The 18,208-nt window shown below is 33.1% G+C and overlaps 1 protein-coding gene across 3 annotated transcripts in view; it reads left to right on the plus strand.

Moving 5' to 3' along the window:
• Positions 1 to 546: 546 nt before the first annotated feature.
• The window catches only part of LOC123533609 (uncharacterized), a 31,484-nt gene continuing 13,822 nt past the window's right edge, over positions 547 to 18,208 (plus strand). The window contains exons 1-3 of one of the 3 annotated variants that reach the window (XR_008372396.1): positions 1,351 to 5,187; positions 6,989 to 7,198; positions 7,337 to 7,502. Coding sequence is in view for 1 of the 3 variants with exons in the window: in XM_053551252.1 (XP_053407227.1) it covers positions 4,906 to 5,187; positions 7,337 to 7,502 (448 nt within the window). In the remaining 2 variants the exon portion in view is untranslated. Of the gene's footprint in view, positions 5,188 to 6,988; positions 7,199 to 7,336; positions 7,503 to 18,208 lie in introns of all 3 variants that reach the window. The other 2 variants (XM_053551252.1, XR_008372399.1) reach the window with 2 other exon arrangements.

Consider the following 18,208-nt stretch of genomic DNA (forward strand, 5'->3'; position numbering starts at 1 on the left):
ATAGCTAACTCGTTACCACGACATAGCTATCTCGTTACCACGAGTTAGTCAGATTTATCATACCTGTGATCATCGTGGTATGTCGGCTAACATGGCTGACGAAAACAAAACATGCTAACAATAAGCTTTCATTATCAAATGATTAAAAACCGAAAAAGTACTTACTGAAATACTACTGTACGTGACAAGTACAAAGTACAAGTGTATATAAGAGGAAAGACGAAATTAAACATATTTTTCTCAAAAGGATGACGGCTAAGTTTCGTGAGTTATAAATTAATTGTGTATAATTAAACGCTATGTTACATATGTTAGAACTAAATTCAGAGAGGAATAGAGGAATAAATGGGAATAAAAGTATAAACTGACATTCAAATGAAATAACAAAGAGAAGGGATAGGTCACCAGTATATGTGCCGTTAGGACATCTCATCATGCTCATGACTAAACATAGTAACATTGTAAACTGGATGGAAATATTGTGCTAGCGGAATCAATTCAGCTGTTGGAAGATGCCCAAAATAACTGAAACAGGTAGATCTATTACATATTGAAACATGCTAACCTCTGAAAATAAACTTTTAAAATTATTACGTTAAACATTACTCTGCATGATACAGAAATTTATGCAAATTAATGAAATACTAGACAATTATTGCCCTTTGAAGAGGTCGATTTCAGGAGTTATCGATCTGTAAAAAAGTGATATTAACCGAGACCGTAGTCTGAGATTGATATCATCTTTTTCCTGGTCGATAAATTCTCATATTGCCCAAACCAATTGTTTTATTATTACATCCAATTATAAAAATGTCACTCGAGAAAAATCCAATCATTTGCAACGGTTGTAATGGGTTCGACGTCATAAGTATTATGTTTTATGACGTCACTGCTTGAGGTCAGTAAGTAAGTGATTTTAGTTCCGTCTACGAGTCAATACGATATTTTAACATTTATCAAATTATTGTGTTTAGACCTATAGACCTGAAATAAATGTGTTTTATCAGAGAGATATAATCCACACCGGCTCGCTGTATGTCACTCACCCACTGTGAGTGATATAGCTTTTGCGTAAAACGGGATGAAACTTGTGATCGTGCTATATTCTTGCACAGTGGACTAGGATTTTCAGTATTTTCCCCGATGCTGGAAAATTTCCTTGTGCGACTCTCGTGCTGTTAATGACATATTACGAACTACGTACATGTAGATTTACATAGTGATTTAAATCTTACTTCATACAAAAAGAATAAAAGTTCAATATCTTCAGTAATTATCCTTCTTTGTTCCTGATAGTTAATTTCTCTATTCCAAAAACGTTATTTTCTCAGAAATACATGACGTTACGTTGCAAGTGATTAAACAAAAACCGAGACTAAAAGTTGCTAAAATGGAAGCTAATATTTGATATCTTTTCTTGAATATGGTATGCAAGAAAAAGATTTTGTCACTGGCTGTACGTGCATGTGGGATAGGTCCTTGTTACCATATAAACAGTTACCCGAGAGCCGGGTATTCCCATAAAAACCTACAACCAGAGAAAGAATCTTATATTCTTTACAGAACATAACGATGAAAATTTTACAACATATTGCTGCAAATAATAAAATAAAATGAAATTTACGTCGTGTGAACTTCTCAAGATGCCTGACTTCATTTTCGTTTAAGCGGGTCTTTTTTCCGCGCTGAGACTATTTAAATGCATATTTAAAGCTAGATCTACTTTCCACAGAACAATAACATTTCGCCACTGAAAACAATTTTTCCACTTTCATGTGGTCAATTATTTTTTTTCTATATTGAAGCAGTAAAATTGTTAAAATCGACGTACTTACAAAGACCTTGATGGAAAATACCACGTGACCACTAACTGTCGTCCACGACACTTAACAATTTTAGGGCACACTAGCCTAAATAGTATTCCCTGTATTTTTTATATTCAAATTACAATTTTCAAAGAGCTGCCACACATAGCTTGACTAATTATATTAATTTTAAAGTATTATGATAAAACTCACATAAAATGAAGAGAAAAGTAGGGGTCATGTATCTTCTAAAATCTACTTACTCTGAAATCACAAAATAATCGCACTGCTGTGACCTTGTAGTACTACTCTTTCTCACATTGATTTTCACTTCACCAAATACAACTTAGGAGAGACATTGCCAACACTTTCGATGTGCCGGTGTAATGAAGTATTTCGACCCCCATAGAATAACGACCCCAGGTCCTTATTCTATAGAAAATGTGACCCCCCTTATAAAAAACTGACTCCCTTTGTAAAACTCTATAGAATAACGACCCCCGGTCATTATTCTATAGAAAAATTGACCCCTCCAAGTAAAATACTGACTCCCTAAAGATGACTCCCTTCGAATCTCATAGAATAACGACCCCGGTTATTATTCTATAGAAAAAGTGACTCCTTCCATGTAAAATACTCACTGCCGAAATTACTACATTCGAACTCTCATACAATATCGATTCCCGGACATTATTCTATTTAAAAAAATTACTCTTTCCGTGTGAAACACCGGCTCCTAAAAAGACTTTCGACGATAATATCTATTAAAAAGTGATCCCCACCAAACCTAACGGACAATTTTACTAGATCTACAACTCTAATACCCTCAATTGCCAATAGTTAACATTTTGATTGTACTACTACTACTGGTGCCGCTACTTCTATTGCTATTACTACATGTACTTCTTCTTCTACTACTATTTCTACTACTACTACTACTACAACTGCTACTACTGATACTACTATACCTGCTTCCACTAATACGTCGTGTACATCTATCTCTTCTTCTCCTGCTGCTGTTGTTGTTGCTGTCACTTATTCCTCTGCTGCTGCTGCTGCTGCTGCTGCAACTGCTACTACCACTGCCACTACTACTACTACTACTACTACTTCTACTACTTTCTATTGTTGCCGCTACCGTACTTTACTGCCACTGCTAAGTATTGCAACTTCTATTAATACTAATTTCTATGCTAGCAGTTTCTTGTGCAGTTTTCTTCTGAAGAATTACTTCATACCGAAGTTTGCAGGGATTATTGACACTGGTGTGTTTTGTGAACGTATTGTGAATTGTTATTTTCCTGAAAAAAATTGTATACACCAAGATACACCGTCTAGAAATAGAATCCCTTTTCCCGTTGCGGAATGCTCTGATTTCTGTGTCAAGTGATGGTATCTGGGGCTAATGGTCAAACGGAAGGACGGACGGACGGACAAGGGCAAATCTGTATGCTGCCCTCCCCCGAGTGGGGGCATAAAATGCAGCAATTAGACCTTAGATACATGAGTTATCACTAAATTTGACCAAATGACCGGGGTCGTTTTTTTATGGGAGGCAATATTCTTCGTGAGGTTCAGTTTACTTCACGTGGGGGAGTCATAGTACTATGATCTGGAGGTCATAATACTATGACCGGGGGTCACTTTTTCTATAGAATAATGACCGGGGGGTCATTATTCTATGGGGGTCGAAATACTTCATTACACCTGCAGCAGTTTCGATTAGCGAATATAGAAATGTGTAAAACAACGGCGAAACAAGAAACTTATTGGACGAGCCGACACATTGTTTGCAATCGTATATCACCTGTCCTCTAGTCTGTTAAAGTACTTTCACGGAGACCTTTAGTTGTTATATACCACAACTTGTATTTCAAACAAATGGAACAGATAGGTCTCAAGCAGTTATTGCTGAATTTACTCTGTTTACAATTTATTTTTTAACACAAGTGAAATCTATTCCACTATTTTATGTAAGACAGTCGTATTTGATACATTTTTTGTGAACAAAATCAAAATGTGAAGTCTCTGGACTGATAAATATAACACTCCTGAAGTCGCACAATATCTCTGATTTGCATACTTCTCAAAACAAATCTGGTTACATATAAAACCGGAAACCAACATTAGGGCATTCCAACCAGCAAGGATCCATATCAGCCCTCACACATACGGTTCGTTTGTCAACTTCATTAAATTCCAATCTTCATCTATTACCAGTGGTAGATTATTGTTCTTGCATATTATACAATAAATAAGCAAAACTGATTACTTTCTTAGAAATACAGTAGCGTGTTTAAACGAAGAACTGAAAACAGAAATGACAACACTACGATTTAATGACGCACAACAGCAAAGTTCTGGTTTAGTTTTATCATTTGTAGCGTAACGTTATGTACTTTTTTTTTTTTTTTTTTTTTTTTTTTTTTGAAACACTTATTTGAAAATAAAGGAAATATATATACTATAAGGAAATAAAGAGGAACTACCAAGCTTTTTGATTTATACTTTTCGTTCACTTCGATTATTTTTACCGCACATAATTTTATCAAATTCTGCTTTTATTTCTGGTCGGAGCTTTCGCTCATAAAAGTAGATAATTTTAGTCACACTACATCCATTTCCTCTTCAGATCTTTAAAGAATGTTAATATTAAGTATGTCATTTTAGTTACCAAAGTTTAGACCCGAAGTTCAAGTGTATTATTCATCATAGAAGAGCGCGTGTTAGATACAATTTTATCACATTTCTTTCAACAGGATGTATGGCTATTAAGCTGTTAATTCGTGTACTTAATTATTTATTTCCTGATATTAATCTATAAAAACAAATGTAATGTGTCGATTCCTGGCAATGTTGTGCAAGGTTAAGTAAACATGGAAAATACAACGAAAACAGTGTCATTTTTGGATAGAAACAATTATAACTTTTCGCCTAATATAAATACGGTACAGGTAACAGTGTTCGTTGCCGAGGTAAAACAGTGATTAAGTGGGAAGAATTGAAAATATTAGCATTTTTGGACAGAAATATGTTAATAATAATCGCGCTTCGCTTCCTTTAAATACGGTACAATATCAACATTTGTCACTGAAAAAATATGGGTAAAAAGAACCGAAAACAGTGCCGTAACCAGAATGACATGGAAGGCTCTACAGACGGAGAAAAACATGTAAGGCGGACAGATGGGGTTCCTCTTTGGCTGCCGCACGGAAGTTTTGCGCCTCGATCAAGAACTAAGCGTAGCTGGAAAGAAAAATGTATGCAGCTGAGAGAAGGATATAAAATTCTTGAAGAAAAGATTGAAAAATATGAAGATGAAAATAAAATTCTTGAAGAAAAGATCGGAAAGTATGAAGATGAACTGGACCAATTGAAACAGGTATGAGATGTTGAATCGGGTCTGGAAAATTAAGACTTAAAGAATATATGAATGTACTTTCTAATTCTTTCTTTTAATTTGTTGTTATATGAAGTATTAAAGTATTGAACGTAATAGAATTTCATTTCTTGTACGTTTATACTGAATATTCTTGAATCAATGCATAAAAAAATAATATTTAGTCTTTGTAGTTACATTGTAAAAGTAGCTTGTCACAAACGAATGAAGTTCCTTTCCATAAATCTAAGAACACCTTATAATAAATATTCGACTAACAATAAATAGAAAGAACAGCCATAAACCCCGCCCATGTTAGATTTTATTCGCCTTCCAATAAAAATGCAGTTCCTTATTTTAATTTGAAAAATCCGTAATTCAAGTAATAATCGTACAGTCGTATCGATTCAATTTTAATCTTTACCGCGAGAAAACGGAGATTTACATTGTGTCTACAACTGAATATGATTTTGAAACTGTCAATTTCAAAGACTTTTGAACGACGCCACAATGTTTATGTTTTTGATAACTACGTCAGATCAGATTGCACGTTCAGTCTTCCTTGATATAATTGCACAAATTATGTTTATATGAACATACACATTATCTTCCTTCTATAAAAATACTGAATATATATTCTTATAAAAATTAATGTTTTAAATCTTATAAAAAAAGGTTTTTATATGCCTTGAATAGATACCCATTTTAGGATGACAGTGAGTGTTTTTCTAAACATGAAAATATTCATGTGACATGCTGTGTTTTTTTTTTTGCCCTTCTGACCGTTTGAACACTTCTAATAATATTAATGATAGGGTAGGTTTCCCAGACATTAATGCTTTATTGTACTAAAAGGTAAGTTACCAGTTCATTATGAACTGAAACAGGTTAAAATGTGTTTAATGTTATGTGATAAAAACCATGTTCGTGTACGTTAACAAATTTGAAAATATATAACAGAGTAATATTTGCACCCTCCTTTTTAAAACTAACTAATGTAAAATATGAGGATGGGTAAAATTATTGAATAAATTCTTTAATGTGTTAAGCTGATTCTTGGCAGGATGACCTCCTGTTACAATGTACATGTATTGACAATAGTATACCAATAACAAAGTTATGTTCATACATTTATTACTCACTGACAAAAGTGTATATGTTACAGTCTACTAGCTGATGAACGATCACAAATATTTGTATGTATAGTTGACCAGTTATTAACTATTCTAAAATATTACAAAGTATGGCATATATTACCAGGTATCCACTTAACCTCTTTCAGATTTACTTTCGTCCTTGCATTGTTAGACACTTTTAACTACAATTTGATATCAATTAAGACTGTGTATGACGTTTCTAAATTATAAATAGTCCTATGTAATGATATGAAAATATGACTCATTTTTACGCAATACAGTTCTTCTACCTAATAATCAAATGACAGAATGAGTTAACATTTCGATATTTCATAAATTTGACTAATATATATAATATGTAACAAAATGTGTCTGCAATGCCTAAATTATTTTCAATGGACCAACATCAAAAAGCCAAAAGCAAACAATACAAATGCAGTGAAGTTATATGTTTGTTATTACTTGATTTGTGTTTCAATTTAAAAAGTAAATACTGATAATAAGTGTATGTATATATATCAGGCAATTCAATTTCGTGATAGTTATATTCTTGACTACACTTAACATTTCAAGAACGTTTGGTACACAGTGTTGCCAACAATGTATTTAAAGTGTCGACAATTTAACATTTCTATATTTCTATCAATACAAGCATTTTCTGCTTTTAGATTTCTAGTGAACATGCTGTTCGGTTAGTTGAGCTTGGTGCCAGTGACAATGTGCAAATTGGTGATCATAATCTTTTATAAGTAATCCACAACTTTGATTCAACTTTTCTGAAAAAGCTTTTAGACCAATATGAAGACAAAATCAAAGATGATTCAAAGCAGCGAAAATCCATGCAAGATCAGATACATGTTTTGTCTTCTAGAATAAAGGTGAATAATTCTATATGGCTTTGATATTTTTATTATTATAGGTTTAATATCTGAATAATTTTGTTACGTTGCAAGAATACAAAATACAGACATTCATTGTATTTTTTATATTAGACGTCATATTCTTTGTTTTTCAAGGAGTTGACGGACACCCATAAAAGATGCAACGAACAATTGCTGGATTGTGGAAGACTGACGAGTCATATGCGAGAGTTGCACCATTTAACAAATTCTGAAACGGCATGTCCAATTGATTCAATAGTGAAAATGTCTCAACAGGCAACAGATCTCTTCAAAACTTTCAGTAAGTGGTATAAAGACACCAACAACTAAATTCTACTAAGAAATCGATCGTGGTTTTATATTGGGAAAATGGCATATTTGAAGTGTAAGGGTGACTACATTAAGTGTTTAGAACATTTACGAGGGTCGTGAAAAAAGTTCTGCCTTCCGTAGTGTTTTATCCCAGGTATTTTTTAAAACGCTTCATTGCACTTGCATGGTGTGTCCAATAATCCAATAACTAACGATATCCGTTTAGTTCGTGCAAATTGCTTTTCAAACGACCGAGTTATTTAAAATTGAAATACATGCCGCCATATACACTGACCAATTTACTTGTCACATTTTAAAATTGACGAAAAGACTGAAATTCGTAGCTATATTAAATGCTGTATTAGGTTCGATATAGATTCAAAGCAGATATTTGATTAATTGTGTGGTATATATGGACCTCGGGCCATTTCAATGCGCACAATTTGTAGGAGGGTTAAAGCTTTTAAAGCTGGGAAATTATCTGTCGAAGATGACCCGTCCTCTGTTACCAAAGCAAATATCGCTGCTGTAAAAGCTGTGGTCGAACAGAGTGCGCGATTGTCGGTGGGAGATATAACCAGTTGTACTGGCATATCAGAAGGCAGTGTGCAAACAATTCTGAAAAAAAAGCGTTTGCACCTGAGAAAGGTTTGCGCCAGGTGGATATCTCATTTGATCACTGAGGAGCAAAAGAAACAACGCCTTAAATGTGCCCGGGAACTTCTAAAAACATACAAAGGCTGTGATAGACGGGTTATTTCTAACTTGCCAAGAGTTTACAAAATATGGGTGCACATGTTTGAGCCGCAGAGAAGGGCTGATAATAAGCAATGGAAGCGAAAATATCAAAAACACCCCTTTATTGTCAAGAGAACCATAAGCTCGAAAAATATATGGTGTACGCAATTTTCTTCAATTCTAGTGGACCAGTCGTTCAAGTGCCTTGTCCATCTGGTCATACAGTCACTGAATGATTCTACAAGACCTCTGTACTGAAGAAAGTGAAAGAGTTTTACAATAAGAAACGTCAAAGCAGAGGATTGTAAACTATTCGCCTTATTCACCTGACCTGAGTCCCTGTGACTTTTTTATTTCCAAGGCTTAAGAAAATGATTTCTGGAAAGAAATATAAGTCCAGAAGTTCTCTTGGCAGTGGTATTTATCAGTGTCTCAAACAGATATCAAAAGAAGACTATTTATCTGCTTTTCGCGATTGGGTAAAAAGGTTACAAAAATGTGTTTCGATAAAGAGGGAATACTTTGAAGGTTTGTAATAAAAATAATTTTGATAAAACGTAGCACCTAAGAATACGAACCAAATGACAGAACTTTTTGCAGGACCCTCGTACCATGTACTCCACGAGTACTTTAAACGTTAACTATTCTCTCAATCAGTACTTAAACATTAACCATGTACTCATACCAAATTAAAATAGTGGTCATTCAAATCTAATATTTTTAGTTTTATTTATTCTCTTAAATTAATTTCGTTTTATTTACCTGTTAGAACAGTGAATGGTCTAACGTTGCATCTCAATTGTATGCTTTCTATGGCAACGTGTAGTGAAATAAACGTACATTATACGACGGCATAACGTATGTATACCTGACATGATTTGTCTTTTAGTTAAATCGGGTTTTAATTTGTTGTAAAGTCAATGATGGTAGATTTTATCCTGATATCTTCACTTCTGAAACATCGAATATAATTTCACTGACACGGAACTAATGTTCAAGTCCTGAAAGTTAAAATATTAAGACTTAATTGGTTTCAGTAGTTTTGAAAGTTGTTTATCTAAAAGATGGGTAACTTTTTGAAAATATTGTCCGTATCTAAGTATCATGTAGTACGAGACAGTACGGGACAGTATGGTAAATAATGTGTTGGGCAGGTAAATTGTTATAATGTAAATAGTGAATATGGTTAAAATGTTGTTCGTTAAATAAAATTATATCTGCTTTTCTCATGAAGCTAGTGGATTTAATGATTGACATATAATAAAATAAGTGCACAATTTTAAGGTTTATATGCAAAGTATAAATGTCGATGCATTCTTTTGCAAGTAAACAATGTTGGTCACAATAATACTCTGGGTATTTGATTTCTGTAATTAAAACTGTATATAGTGGGCCTAAAGACTTTCTTACTGAAAATTAGGTCAATTGTCAGGCTTGTCTATTTGCACACATGATCACTGAAGCGTGATGGATAGATGCATTTAGGAAATAGAGTTTAGTTGCCAAATAACTGTAGCATTCACAGGCATTACATATAATGATGTGTATATATGAATTTATTTCAGCCCCTGAAATGATGCGACTTCAAGATACAATCAGGAATTTCAGTGCATACATCGATGATCCAAAACTTGATCTTCTTCTTTCAGTCTCATCTCCAAACAGGTCCCTTTCAACTGTTTCCTTGGACGAAAAAAGAACAGCAAGATTTGATGACAAACATAAGTGTAAAAGAAATGCTATTTCAGAACTTCATTTAAACGTTCACGTTTAACCTTCATTTTATACAGGAATTAGATTTGAAAACAAAGGTATTGTTCCATATTTAAAATTTGATCTGACTGATTTACATATTTTATTGTATGGTTTTGAACATATTACTGTTATTACAATGCACACGTTAAATACGTCTGGTATATAGATAATACTGCGAATATTTTTTCTCTTTATATCCTTTCATTTTTATTACTCTTTTGATGTTGTACAAAATTCTGTTTAGAACGTCTAGATATGAATTCATTGCAAAACTCTTTACCACCTTTAAATTTAGGCAGTGATATCTTGAAACAATAATATTAAAAAATCATCTAAGTTAGACCACAGCAGTATTGCAGTGTGGTATTTCTTTCCATTATAGTTAATTCAAATAAAGGAAAATATTTAAAAATGACATTTAATAAACATTTTAATACATTGAACGTATATTATTCTGCAAAGATTAGATTTGGTATTACACAGGTTTTTGTAGATTTTATGAAAGACATAATATACATCTATGCATGTAGATGAATTTGCAAAACGCAATATTGTATAATTATAAGTATAGTACCTTTAACTTGAGAATTTTATGTAAATGGATTATATCTTAGAAATTAGAAAGATATTAATGCCATGCTTTAGACGTTTTTTGAGAGAAAAAAAAATACTTTATACTTGACTTATAGAATGTTATTTTTACTGAATGATTTTATTTAGCAGAAATGTGTACATAATTTACGGTGGTGTTGTCGTTGAAACTATCAATTTCTATGGAGATCAGTGTGGCACTTTAATGTAGGGATAACGCATGTTTTTCGTGTTATAACATCTGCAAAATCCCAAGGGATTGGTTGGTGCCCTAGCCCGGTAGGGCGACGGTACCAACATTTCCCGAGGGATTCTGAAGACGTTGTAGCACGAAAAGAACATACGCTAACGCTATTCTAGCGTAAAACGCGTAAAAACTAATAAATGAATATATTGTCCCTCAACGTCATTAAATTTCCATGAAATGCGCGGGAATGTCAGCGTTGTTTTTTCACGTTGACGTCATTTCATATTGAACTATCCGTTTTCTGGCCGTATTACGTTTACGCTTTGTCACGGAACGCGCATATAAGAAATGGTGTTTTAACAGCACGTGAGCGCGAGTTAACACACGTTTTTTCTCCTGTAAAAACACCCCCGAAAAGTGACAAGAACAGCTGTTTTATGCTAGAACAGATATTTGAAACGTACTCGAAATTTCAAATATTTAGTCTACCTCGATTGTAACGTATATATATCTGTTTGCTAATATTATAACTCACTTATACAGAGAAAGAAATCCGTTTCTCAGCCAATTGTATACGGGTTCTAATAAATAAGAGATGAAAATGTTATCCTTGGATAGAGTAACATATTTTTTGTGTTTTTTAAAGCTTATAAACAGTAACCCACATTTACGCAAAAGAAAACATTTCTGTTTCGTGTATAAACACATTTTTATATTCTGTGAATGTCATTTTGCCGTATATCGTAATATAATTGTGGATTGCACATATTCATTTGCTTAAGTTATTTGTCTGAATGTATTATCTAAGATATGGTTCCTTGTAAATGTGTGTAATACTGATTAAAATGATGTTTTGCACCAAATTTGTCATCTTTTTCATTTATTCAACCAAAAGATTCTCAGATGAAAATAGACTGGGAACACGTTTCGACAAAAACTACAGCATGTCGTGTCTAAAATCTTGGAAATCTCCCATGCAATTTATGCGAAAAGTGCAGTTTTGCAACTTTTTGTTAAAAAGTTGAAAACAATATCCAATGCCATAAAACATTTAGGGTCGGGCCAAAAATTTAGAGTAGATCGGGATATCGTAAACTAACAATCTTTAGGCCTTATTGTGCTGAACAGTACTTATTGTGTTGAAAATTACTTATTTTGTTGAACATGAAAATACAATCATACCCAGAAATCTAAGCCAATTTGCTGGCTTATTGGCGAAATTGTCTCCCCTGATAACAGCTTATCGAGTGTATCAATTAGCCGTTATCGGTCAATTTGCGCCTATTGAAATATAGAAGGGAAAAGACTTTAACACATCAAATGACATCAAAAGCATTATCTGACAATATTTATTAAGTTATTGAAGTAATCTGCAATATTTACATTTTCTTTCAATATAATTTTTAATAAAATGAAATATGATCTTCTTTCTTCCCTAAGCGTTTGAAATAAGTAACTATTTTTTATCCCGAGTCCCATTGATTTCTGTAGGAAATGACAGATTTTAAGCTTTACATGGTCTTTTTAAATGATATATTCTCATATTTATACTCATCTCACAACATTTATTAAGTTATTGAAGTAAACTAGAAAAGTTAATCTTTCTTTCAATGAGTTTATTTATAAGTTTTTTTTATGTCTTCTTGCTTCCCAAAACGTTTGAATATCACTGATTTTACTAATTTGGAAATTTTTACCCGCCTAAGTACACGTGTACTGATGACAACGGTTAAACTGGTACACGTCTCTGAATTAGATAGACAGGTGTGTCGATGTAATTCCGTGTTTAATGCCATTACTTTTTCAGATTAAATAAAAAATGTTATTTTAAATAACATGTTTAAATAAAGATATTCCATTTATAATTCATTTGATATTAATTTTCACTACTAGAAGTATTTAGAGTTAAACTTGAATATTGTACATGTAAATAAAATACATGGACAATGAAAGTAATATTCACATTAAAACATACATCTGAAGTTTTACTCTTTTTCACATACTTCACTTAAAAGTAATCGGCAAATATGAAAACATATTATTCGACTGCAATTATTCGTAATTATTGCATATCTGTACATGATAAACCCCAATCAAGCATCACTATCATATTGTCATACAAGATTAAAGTCAAAAAACGCGTTCTACCAATAAGTTAACTGATTGCTGACAGATTTGTGTATATTATGGTTACTAATTGGATTAGTGTCTGGTTGTCTGATTTGCCCCGCAGCTAGGGACAATTATTACAGCTCTTGTCTAAACACTTTTAAGTAAAAATCTAAATTATGGATATGAAGTTATAAATTTTGAATTTTTTTTTACTGTTCAAAATCCAAGTTCACATTATGGAAAATGAAATGCATTTATAGGCCACAGATCCATAATATTTAAATACTTTTTAAATTGAAAAGACACTTTTTTCAAGGAGACCCGAGATACATATTTATATTTTACCCTAAAAAAAATATTGAAAAAATTCAAGGGACTGGTCTCCAGATCGTCCAAGAACAAGATTATTTTCCGATATCTTGAAATAAATGCTATATTTCTTAAGAAGGCTTTAAAACTTAATTACTGACAAACTATATGTAAATATGTATTTTAGGGCACTGACCTCCAGATTCGGCTAAAGATAATCATCTTTCTCTCAAATTGAAGTTTGTTCATATTATGAACATTAGGATATGAGTTTTTGTTTTTAAAATATTATAAAAAAAATCAAATAAAGAAAAAAAAGGATGACCGCGTCGGAAACCGAACCAATGACCACATCGGCAATTAAGAAATTTTCCCGCCGTCGTAACCAAAAGCGCTATATAGCGGGATAAGAGTATTATGACTTCAAAATATATTATTTATAATCCAGTCAGTTAACCTTGAGTAAAGCGTTACCCGCTTTTCGATTTTCACCGTAAAAAGTATTTAAAAATACGCTGAGGAATAGGAATAACATGCTTTCCGACAATTTTTAAACAAATACCAGATTATCATTCAAAATCACCAATTTGAAGAAATTGCAGTGTTATGTATATCAGATAATAAACATGTACGTCCATCTAATTCCGTCTTTGTCAAATTAAATAAAAAGTGTTATTTTAAATTATATGTTTGAATAAAAATATTTAAATTTTAAAAATTATATTTTTATTCATTGATTTTAAAGTTATTGTATATATTTTGCCCTTAAAATATATAATCAAAAGATTAAATACATATCTAAAATGTACGCTGAGTAATCGGAATAACCTTCCCGGCTCTCAGTTTTGAAACAAAAACCCGATTATCATTCAAAATCACCAATTTGATGAAATTACAAAGTTATGTATACTGCAAATAGCCTCGGGCAAGTTATAAATTCCATGTCGTTACGATACCCCCATTTAACAAAACCAGCGCAAAGTCAAGACTATCAAGATAAGAAAGATTAACAAAAATCGATACCCGCGTTTAGATGGTATAAAGGGAAACAATCAAATTTAAACAATTTGGCTAATAACCAAGGGACAATACTCTTCAAAACACGATCTCATTTCTGGACATGGAAAGTTATTCAGGAGTTAAAAATTCACTTGGTATATGATAATGTGTCAAAAATGAAATTTGACCGTCGTTTTCATGAAGACGGGAGGTGCAGTTGTGTATGGAGAGACTGCCGACATTCTAACCCTGAGAGAGTCGAGTAAATAGATACACAAGCACTTTTAGAATACTTCTTAAATATTTTCTCTTAGTACCAATATATAGCTTCAAACTGAACCTGAAAGAGGGGATATGTTAGTTATTACAAATAAAGCTGAACTTCTAACCAGATATATATTTATTTTCTGGAAGAAATTTAATAATGATTTGATCAAGTGCCAGAATTGTCATTAGCTCAACTGACACGCTAGCGCATGTGTCAAACCTGACTGATCTACTTGACCATGAGCAGCAGCATCTTCTTAAGAATTCATTTCAACAAGTGTCATTTGTGAATGGTTATTTTAACAAAGATTTTTTTTCCAAAATTTGCGTTCAAAACAATTGACTTTTCATGAATGAATATAGACACCAACTGCATTTCCGTTAGATCATCTAAGTATATTATATTAAGTACCTCTGTACTCTCATGTTGCTTGTTACAAATGTATTACTTAAGAGGTTTTAAGTGGTTTCGTTTAGGATAGGAGTTTTAAGCCTATTTTTATCTTTCTCTTTTTTTCAACAGACTGTCGCCTAAATTATCAACATAATAACAAATAATATTTATTTCATATTCACTGAACACGTTTCAAATTCCATGTAACTTAACGGACTTGGAGAGCATTTGACGACCCGCCGCAAAATGCCTATTATTTACTCGCTGACGAATGTGTATGTGTATTGTGACGGTGACGGTCAGTAAGACTGCTTACATATCATTTAGTACTGCGGAATATCTCAGTCTACCTTCAATGAGATTCTTTCTTTTCCCTAACACCCTTACCACGATCTTAAAAATATATGTATCTCACAGTAATTGTATGAAATATGATTATACTACGCAATAAATACTACCGACCACGTTAAGTTTTAATATTTTATTCCAAGAAACAGGATGAGTAACATTTACATATATCAACAGCCTGCCTGTGCTTTCCTCACCTAAAGTGTCATTCAAACAATTTAATTTCGTGCTGCAGATTTTTTACATTTTTTATAAATTTCTTAAATGTTTGGTATACATTATTGCCAAGCCTTCTTTAATGTGCCACGTACTAACAATTTCTGTAAGTAGAAACATTTTCTGCTTATAGATTTCAACAGAACTCGAAGTTCCGTTATATGAGCCTGATACCTAACCTATAACAAGTATTCCAGAGTTTTGGACTCAATTTTCTTTAAGGGCTTCTAGACCAAATACAAGATAAGATACAGTGATGGTACCTATTCAACATGATTTAAATTGGAGCCAACATTAAAGCAATGATCAAAGTGAAAAATCAAATAGGTCCTTTTCATAACAACTGATCAGGCAAACAAGATATGACTTACTTTTGTAAAAAGTTAAATGTTAAATGAACGGATTGCACCTCCAGCCGCTTGTGATGAGAGACAATCTATACCCTGTTGAAATATTTAATTGGAGATCTTAAAAGTTATTAACCAGATAATATACCGGAACAAATAGGTCGTAGTGGTATTTAGCACTGACGCAAAAAAAAGTCAGTAAAAAGGTAACATCCTTTAGCAAATTACAAGGGTTTTAAGTGTTTGATACATTTTTATCTCCTTATTTTTCGTCAGGATGGTTACTAAGCTTTTTTGTAAACTAATGATGCAATAACCACCTATTACTGTAAAGATATACAATACTTCGATTCTTGGGAAGAAATAATATCAAGAGGGCCATGAAGGCCCTGTATCGCTCACCTGACCTATTGGCCTAAAGATCACCAAGATAGTTTCATTAAGATATGGTCATAAATGTGGACTCTAAAGTGTTAACTAACTTTTCCTTTGATTTGATCTGGTGACCTAGTTTTTGACTCCATATGACCCAGATTCGGATTTGACCTAAAGATCATCAAGGTTAACATTCTGACTAAGTTTCATGAAGATACAGCCATAAATGTGGCCTCTAGTGTGTTAACAAGCTTTTCCTTTGATTTGACCCGGTGACCTAGTATTTGACCCCACATGACCCAGATTCGAACTTCACCTAAAGATCATCAAGATTAACATTCTGACTAAGTTTCATGAAGACACAGTCATAAATGTGGCCTCTAGAGTGTTAACAAGCTTTTCTTTGATTTGACCTGGTGACCTAGTTTGTAACCCCACCTGACCTAGATTTCAACATGACCTATAGATCATCAAGATTAACTTTCTGACCAAGTTTCATTAAGATATGATCATAAATGTGGCCTCTAGAGTGTTAACTAGCTTTTCCTTTGATTTGACCTGGAGACCTAGTTTTTGATCTCATATAATCCAGATTTAAACTGGACCTAAAGATCAACAAGGTTAATACGCTGACTAAGTTTCATAAAGATACAGTCATAAATGTGGCCTCTAGAGTGTTAACACGCTTTTCCTTTGATTTGACCTGGTGACCTAGTTTCTGACCCCACCTGACCCAGATTTCAACATGACCTACAGATCATCAAGATTAACTTTCTGACGAAGCTCCATTAAGATATGATCATAAATGTGGCCTCTAGGGTGTTAACTAGCTTTTCCTTTGATTTGACCTGGAGACCTAGTTTTTGACCCCATATATAGTCCAGATTTAAACTGGACCTAACAATCACCAAGGTTAACATGCTGACTAAGTTTCATGAAGATATAGTCATAAATGTGTTCTCTAGAGTGTTAACAAACTTTTCTTTGATTTGACCCACTTACCTAGTTTTTGAGACCACATGACCCAGATTCGAACCTGATTTAAAGATCATCAAGATTAACATTCTGACTAAATTTCATGAAGATGCAGTCATAAATGTGGCCTCTAAAGTGTTAACAAGCTTTTCCTTTGATTTGACCCGGTGACCTAGTTTCTGACCCCACCTGACCCAGATTTAAATATGACCTATAGATCATTAAGGTTAACATTTTGACCAAGTTTCATTAAGATATGGTCATAAATGTGGCCTCTAGAATGTTAACTACCTTTTCCTTTGATTTGACCTGGTGACCTAGTTTTTGACCCTACATAACCCAGATTCAAATTGGACTTTGAAATCATCATGAGTAACATTCTGACCAAGCTTCATGAAGAAACAGTCATAAATGTAGCCTCTGCAGTGTTAAAAATCTTTTCCTTTGATTTGACCTGGTGACCTAGTTTCTGATCCAAGATAACCCAATATCAAATTCGTCCAAGATTTTATTGAGGGTAACATTCTGACCAAGTTACATTAAGATTAGTCCAAAATTGTGACCTCTAGAGTGTTAACAAGCTTTTCCTTTGATTTGACCTGGTGACCTAGTTTTTGACCCCAGATGGCCCAATATCGAATTCGTCCAAGATTTTTATGCGGGTAACATTCTGACCAAGTTATATTAAGATTAGGCCAAAATTGTGACCTCTAGAGTGTTAACAGTCAAATTGTTCACCTAACAAGCTTTTCCTTTGATTTGACCTGGTGACCTAGTTTTTGACCCCAATGACCCAATATTGAACTTGTCCAAGATTCTATTGAGGGTAACATTCTGACCAAGTTTCTTTAAGATTAGGTCAAAATTGTGACCTCTAGAGTGTTAACAGTCAAATTGCATTTAAAACGTATACTCCCTCCCTATTGGTTTCTTAATAATGAAGATTTCACTTCATAGCCTCTGTACAAAGAATTTAAAAGACCTCTTTACAAATATATAGGTATAAACCTTCAAAATATAATACAACTATACAAACGTTTAGAAGACTTTCTTCAAGTATTATACGGCACCTGTAGCAATTT

This window comes from Mercenaria mercenaria, chromosome 1, assembly GCF_021730395.1.
Source record: "Mercenaria mercenaria strain notata chromosome 1, MADL_Memer_1, whole genome shotgun sequence".
Lineage (NCBI taxonomy): Eukaryota > Metazoa > Mollusca > Bivalvia > Venerida > Veneridae > Mercenaria > Mercenaria mercenaria.